The sequence below is a fragment of the Phoenix dactylifera genome, chromosome 8 (genome assembly GCF_009389715.1).
Source record: "Phoenix dactylifera cultivar Barhee BC4 chromosome 8, palm_55x_up_171113_PBpolish2nd_filt_p, whole genome shotgun sequence".
Lineage (NCBI taxonomy): Eukaryota > Viridiplantae > Streptophyta > Magnoliopsida > Arecales > Arecaceae > Phoenix > Phoenix dactylifera.
Window position 1 is genome coordinate 22249054 of NC_052399.1, and position 7466 is coordinate 22256519.

Here is a 7466-nt window from a genome sequence, read left to right on the forward strand (position 1 = left end):
TCCAATCCTATCTTCAGGTCTTGAACTCCAAATCCTCTCTCTTCCTTTTGAAGACAAACCATCCTCTGGGATGTGGGAGATAAATAAATTTTTTCGGCTAACTTTTCAAAACTCGGAGCTGGCTTCAGCCGGCTCGAGATTCCTTCCTAGATAGAAATAAAATATTTTTTTGATGATAGAATGGTAAACATACCTGGGTCACCATTTGTTTATCCAATTTTTATATGGCACTGTTACTGCACTTCCATTCGTTTTGTATCACAAAAAAAAGGTGGGACTCCATGAATATGGTCCGGTTAAAAAACCACCTCTCATCCCCTGGTATTTGTGGGCGTAATCTAATTAAGGAGGGTCATCATGGAGCGGAGAGGCAAAATGGTACTCAAAATAGATACATTGAAAAAACATCATCCGCGAAAAAAAGGCTACATGGCTCTACCACGATGATCTAGTGGATTTAGGGCCAAGCCAGAGAGATAGGTGCCCATCCCTTACTACGGGACTAATATCTTTTGTCCTAGGAGCTTTTCGAGATGTAGTATTTTTTTATTTTTCTGAATGTATTTATACTAGATCAATGTGAATTACTTGATTTAGGAAAAAAAAAACACTCGCACCTGTCAACTTTTATTTAAAGTTTTATTAAATAATACAGTAGATTTACGTTTTTTTATTAAAGGCAAATGACTGCCATGATTAGAGTGCTACCATCGCTAATCTCCTAAGAGACATGACTTACATCTCGTAGGTCCCTGCATACTATTAACTTCCATCCCGATGAACATCATGTATGCCAATAGTTTATTCTTTTCCATCTAATGATATATATATATATATATATATATATATATATATATATATATATATATATATATATATATATATATATATATATATATATATATATATATGTATGTATGTATGTATGTATGTATGTATGTATGTATGTATATGTATGTATGTATGTATGTATGTATGTATGTATGTATGTATATGTATGTATGTATGTATGTATTATTTAATAGAATCTTTGCATGTGCATTGCACTTGATCCAAAGGGTAGAAATGCCTGGATCGAGTAGAAATGCTTTCTTTATGGGAGAAGGGGATTAGTCTTTACTTTCTCAAATGAAATGGAGTGTTAAGAGTGTCAACCAGCTGAATCAGGGCTGGTTGACATCAACGTGCAATTTATTTACCTTTCACAAATAAAAAGAAGTGTTAGTGGTCATGTAGTATAATATCGTGAGAAATTTTCTACAATTTGTTTATATATAAATAATTAAATATACATGTCTATAAGCGGTAGCTCAATTGAATACACTTACCTCTCTACCTGAAAGGTCTTGGGTTCAACCTTAAAAGTTGCTGAGAAAATTCTAGCTGGATATATCGAGATCTCTGAGGTAGGAGAGAGGGAGGGCGTGGGAAGGAGAAAGGGAGAAGGTTGCAACATTTAGCTCTCTACATGAAAGATTTTAGGTTCGACCTTGAGGACTTGTTTAGGAAATTCTAACTGAATTCAGAGGAATCATCCTAAAACAAAGGAGTGGCAATTTAAACCGCCCTATTGGGTACCTAATCCGGCCAGATCACAATGGGGAGGATTTTTCTTGACTTGTTTAAAATCAGTTGCAAGGACGAGTTTTGATTTTAAAACCCACGGTGGATTCAGAATGGGTGTGGATAATGGTAAAGCATGCTTCGAATCTGACCTTATTCTATATAATCCTAAACCCTTCGCTAAATTTCCCACCCGCCCACGTTTCACCAAACCATAACATTATTGTCTCATAAATTTATTTTTTTCATATTTTTTTGATTTATTTACACCATTACAAGGTAGCACAATTCAAACTATCCTTGATGATTATGATGATAATGGAGAAGAAATTTTTGTGAATGATGATGAGAAAGATTAATGAAGTGAAGTGAGCTCTAAGTTATATGCTTAGTTGTTCATTTTTTTAGCTAATCATTTTTCTTGCTTCAAAGGAGATTTGATTTTCTAAAAAATAATATTCATATTTCTTGTGTTTCTATTATGTTGAAAATTTAGTTCGTTATATTCTATGTCTTCGACTCTTATGTTATTTAATATTATATGATGCATGGAGATTTATTTTTACTTTTTTTCATTTGTGTATAAAGAAATAATTTTTGCAGCTTTACCAAACTCAACCAGCGACAACCTGCTCCATCTAACTTGACTCGACCTACCTATGCAATCCATATCTGTCCTGCTGCCATCCTTATTGAAAGAACAGAGTGAGAACAGGATAGGAAAGAATTTGGTAGGAACTTCCCAAATACGCATGTCTTTGGTTAAATAGACTTATGGTTAAGGTTCATGCATGTCTTTTGTTTTTCAATAGTTCAGAAAAGAAATCTCAAACAATATCGAATAATATTCTTTCTTTTGAATATATTTCAAAAAACATATTTTTTGAAAATATCAGTGATATTATAAGTTCGTGAAGATAGTCTGTTTCAAAAGCCCCTAAAAATTGGCACCTCATAGAATCATTTCCACCTTCTAGGCTAGCACATGCGATTCTTTCCATCTTCTCAAGAATCCAAAGATTCTAAACAAAACTAGACTTTATTTGTGCATCCAATCGTGTCCCATGAACAAAGTGGAAAGGAGAAAAGCTATTTTTCTTTTCGGTTTCAACAGCCATATAGTTTCAGTATACTTCTGTTACATGTCAATATTGAATCTTTAAACAACTGGGCGACCCACAGAATGATGTTTTTTTTTTTCTATAAAAAAAATCAAACACATATTTTTTTGAGGTAAATAATTAAGACTATGTTTAAGGCAAACTACACATAAAGATACACACTTCCATTTTCAATACTGATCTTGCCAAACAATAAATAAATTTCTTCTATCAACTGTTGTTTTTCTCTAGTATTGGCTAACATGCTTTTTGTAACAGCTTTTATCCCCAAAAAAATCAATTGAAGGTTGGACTTTAGCATAAAAATCCACATGAAAGTCTCTACAAGCTGGAAAGAAACATATTTAGTCAAGCAAATATAATATAAAAGCAGGCAATTCTTTTGTTATTGGTTCAGGATATTACAAAATAGGATACAGCCATGCTGGAAAAAAAAAAAAACTTTCAGATCACCAAAGACCTCATCCTTCAATGTCCTCATTCAGCCGGTCTAGTGGCAGTCTATAAATGTAAGTAGCCATTAGGGAATGTAGGTGCTCATCACAGAGAGAGAGAGAGAGAGAGAGAGAGAGAGAGAGATGTCCCCTGCTATACTTCCTGTGATCATCTTAATAATCACAGTACTCATTGTGGCCCAATCCTTCAGGAGCCTTCGGAAGAGAAGATCCTCGGGGCTACCACCAGGAGACATGGGTTGGCCCATTATTGGACAGTCCATCTCTTTTCTGAAGCCCCATGCATCATATAAACTGGGATCTTTCATGGAGCACAACATTTCCAGGTTTGTGATCCTACAGAGTTTTAATCATTAGAATCACCTGAGTGTTCTCAGTTGAAGCATCAAGTATATACTGCAGGCTAAAATAAAAGAACATATTATTTTCACAGACTCGAATAGCTGCATGAGAATTTGTATAGACCAAGGTGACTGAAAGCCAGAACATGATTGCTCAAAAAAAAAAAAAAAGAAGAAAGTCACCCACTAACTTCTTCACTGCTTCATCATCCATTTTGGTAGAGAGACATTTTTATGACTTTCAGGACAAACCAATAAAGTTTCTCCCTCACAGCCCTTCGGACTCCTATTAAAGCAATCAAATTGTCGAAATTCTCGATTCTGAAAGTGTTACAGACACAATATAAATATAAAGCTTACTTAAATACAGAAACAGAATATTATTTTTTGCCCTCTGAAGAAGCCTGCATACGAAGGATTCTGCAGATGAAGGAGGAGACCCACTTTAATGTCTTCTTCACTGCATAATTTGTTCTCTTGAAAGCTGGATGTAATGTTTTGCTCACTTTCTTATACCTTCTCCTTCTGTATTCCTCCGCACGACCCTCTGTAACTAGTTCCTGAACACCATTAAAAGCAGGGTGGCTGCTTTTCCAGCCTCCCTTATCATCAAACACACACACACACACACACACATACATACATACATACATAAACAGTGCTCAAAATGAAGAGATATATATCTCACAAACTGATTAGCCGATTATCAGTGAATTAGGATGAAATTGTTAACTTGTTTAGAGAAAATTCAAACGTACTTGCAGGTTCGGAAAAATCTTCACGACAAGCTTGTTTGGGAACCTGGCAGTAGTTTCTGCAGATGCTGAGCTGAACCATCTCATACTACAAAATGATACGAAATTGTTTGGACATGGCTGGCCACAACATGTTGTTAAGATGATTGGGGAGACTGCCACTCCAGTAGCACAAGGAGATGCCCACAGGTTCCAGAGGTCTATCTTCCTCAACTTCTTCTGCAGCAGGAGGCTTGAATCATGGATTTTGCCGGATGCTGAACAGATTGCCACGATTCTCATCAGCTCTTGGGAGAATAATTCTGTTATACGTGCTAAAGATGAATCAATGAAGGTAACACTGGAAATTTAACAATTACTCCATATATTTGCTTAGTTGCATTGGGCACAAACAAAATTTTATTGAAGGACTGAGCTAATGGAGAAAGTATATGCAGTTTACCTTCAACATTATGGCAAAGAAAACTTTGAGCATGGCACCAGGTGTGCCTGAAACTGAGAAGCTGCGGACAGAGTTTGAGACATTTTTAGCAGGGCTTTTCTCACTTCCTCTAAGATTGCCGGGATCTGCATATTGGAAGGCCTTACGGGTGGGTACAGAGTATGAATACAGTGATAGCCAATTCCTTCTTCTGCCTATTATATACAGTAAAGATGTATCTCTCTCACATGAAACACAAGCTGGCTCCAATCTCATTATACACACAAAAACAAGAAAAGCATAAAGAAGACTGCAATGTTTAAAAGACTTAAAAGCTTCCCCAAATATGCTAGATAGCAAGTAGCAGGTGTAGATGGGTTATGACCATGGCTGTAAATTTTTTATTAAGCACCTTGTTCTGCTCTGCCTGAAGAGAAACGACCACAAATATACATGCAGGCTGCAAAACTCAAAGATGAGATGTCTCTGTCTATATTCATGCGTCTCTTATGTATGTATGCTTGTATAAATTTGAGAAAAAAATTAAAAAGAAGTCATAGCATCAGAAAACATTTTTGAAACTTCAATATTTTTTTGCTTAGGAAATCAGACACAAACAAAATGTCATATCCCAGTTTCTTTTTGGTTTGTTTCCGTTTTTTTGAGAAAACTATATCAATCTGTCGGTTTGAAATGGACCCAATTAGTTCCACTGTTCAAACAGAAGAAATCGAGCTCTGTAATTTTTAATAATCTGAGGATTTTGATTGAAAGTTCTATCTTCTCTCACAGTCAAAAACCATCATCTCAAACACTATCAAGAAAAAAATGGAAGAGAGGGTGCAAAAGAAGGGAGTCAGCAATGCAGAATTGGAAGATGATCTCCTTGGCTGGCTTTTGGATAGCAGCTCTTATTCATGGGAGCAGATCATTGATTTATTGAGGAATCTGATTGCCTCAGCCTACCTCACAACATCGAGGGTCATACCTATAGTGATCTATTTCCTTGGCAGATGTCCCAGGGCACTCGAACAATTACGGGTAAAATGACCCTTCATTTAGTCATGCGAATGGTTTCAAAATAATTGGATACACTCCTCCCACTCCTAACATTTTTAATGTTTATTCAAGCCTTCTTTCAACAAAATAAAAGTACAAATGTTTTTCTCATACCAGTATGATGATCTCTGCACACTACGCAGAGTTTTGAGATTGAAATACTTATTTAAGTGTACTTCGATAAGAAACATTATGGTTTCTTTCAGGAAGAGCACCTTCGATCTATTCGAAGCAAAAGTAAGGGAGGAGATGGCAAGCTGACATGGGAAGACTACAAACATCTGAAATTCACTCAATGTGTAAACTGACGAGAACTGCAAAATTCTGCAAGAATAAGAACAGGAAGTAACAAAGAAGACACAAAAAGATGCACTGCTACTAATATAACTGTCTCTTGATGTAGGTTATCAACGAAACGCTACGACTTGGCAGTGGTTCGATTCTTCCAAAGAAAGCATGTATCGATATACAATACAAAGGTAGGTCCCTGAGATTTATCTTACAAGAAAACATCAGAATAAATTAAATATTCAAAGTGTATTTACATGTTTTTACTGCCTAGGCTATGTGATTCCGCGTGGATGCACTGTTATGGCAAACATCTCAGCAGTGCATCTGGATCCTTCGTTGTATGAGGACCCTGAGAGTTTTAATCCATGGAGATGGCTGGTGAGAGTTTAGTTTTTCCTTTGCATCTTTTTCTCATTCATCAGAATGAATTTTTGACAGGCAGATAAAATAAAATCCTTTGGTTGTTACTGCTGCTGCTGCTGCTGCTCTTCTTATTCTTCTTTTTGTTTTCGCTGATAGGAATTCAAGATCGCTTGGATTATATAAAGGAAAGATTCAACATAGGCAACCTGCCTATATAAATATAACAAACATCTTTCAAAATGAAGTTGATGCAATTTTTTTTTTCACCCCTTGATTCACAAACCTGTCCTATTCCACATTGATTTATTGAATCTCTTTCTCGGGGCATCCATGATAATAAAGCCAGCATATGTAACTTTCTTTAACAATGCAGCACTATTTCATTATTCCAGGAGATTAAACATGCCAATGCTGAAAAAAAGCCTCATAATATATCAATACAGAACCTTCCCATGGATGTAAAAAAGCATAAGACATCACAAATCAAATGAAATAAACTGGGATGCCACTTTCAAAGACTCACATGATTTGTATTTATAGATTCTTCCCTTATCATTTACCTTTTTTGTCATTACCTACTGAAATACCCTTACAAGCTAATTTCTCGAGGCTAATAGTGACATGAAAGAAACCAGTCTTTAATACCGCAAATATTTTCATTTGCCAAGTAGCATAGCTAAAAGATAAAGAAATAAGAATGTTCAGACAGTTTTTCTTATATTCTCTTCTTTTTTGAAGGATGCATCTGGTAAAGCAAAACTCAAGCACTTCATGCCATTTGGAGGAGGGATGAGGCAGTGCCCCGGAGCAGAGCTTGCAAAATTGGAGATCATTGTCTTCATCCGCCACCTGATCCTGAACTATAACTGGGAGTTAATTTCGCCCGATTGCCCTATTACTGCACCACATGTCGACTTCCTCAAAGGACTGCCGGTGAAGGTCCAAGCATTGTTGCTTGAATAGCAAATGGCATTAGAAAGAATCATGAATGCCAGCTTCCGAACTATATTTGACATTATTTTGAAGAGAAGCATCTTGGATCCGAACTGGACTCAGAATTTTTAAATGATCGGTAATAATGTACGCATAAATAATGA

The 7466-nt window shown here is 36.0% G+C and overlaps 1 protein-coding gene across 1 annotated transcript; it reads left to right on the forward strand.

The window, feature by feature from the left end:
• The first annotated feature begins 3070 nt into the window (after window positions 1-3070).
• LOC103718662 (cytochrome P450 90B2-like) lies at window positions 3071-7466 on the forward strand. The gene is made up of 8 exons (XM_039129622.1): window positions 3071-3465; window positions 4245-4569; window positions 4673-4957; window positions 5449-5697; window positions 5922-6017; window positions 6119-6194; window positions 6278-6384; window positions 7108-7466. The coding sequence occupies exons 1-8, from the start codon at window positions 3263-3265 to the stop codon at window positions 7330-7332; spliced, it is 1566 nt and encodes a 521-aa protein (XP_038985550.1). The 5' UTR covers window positions 3071-3262; the 3' UTR covers window positions 7333-7466.

What these genes read in the sequence shown, in the direction of transcription:
- LOC103718662 (XM_039129622.1), top strand. Translation starts at nt 3,263, where the DNA reads ATGTCCCCTGCTATACTTCCTGTGATCATCTTAATAATCACAGTACTC. An exon ending in TATCGATATACAATACAAAG is followed by an intron (nt 6,195 to 6,277) that starts GTAGGTCCCTGA and finishes TTTACTGCCTAG; the next exon opens with GCTATGTGATTCCGCGTGGA. An exon ending in TTAATCCATGGAGATGGCTG is followed by an intron (nt 6,385 to 7,107) that starts GTGAGAGTTTAG and finishes TCTTTTTTGAAG; the next exon opens with GATGCATCTGGTAAAGCAAA.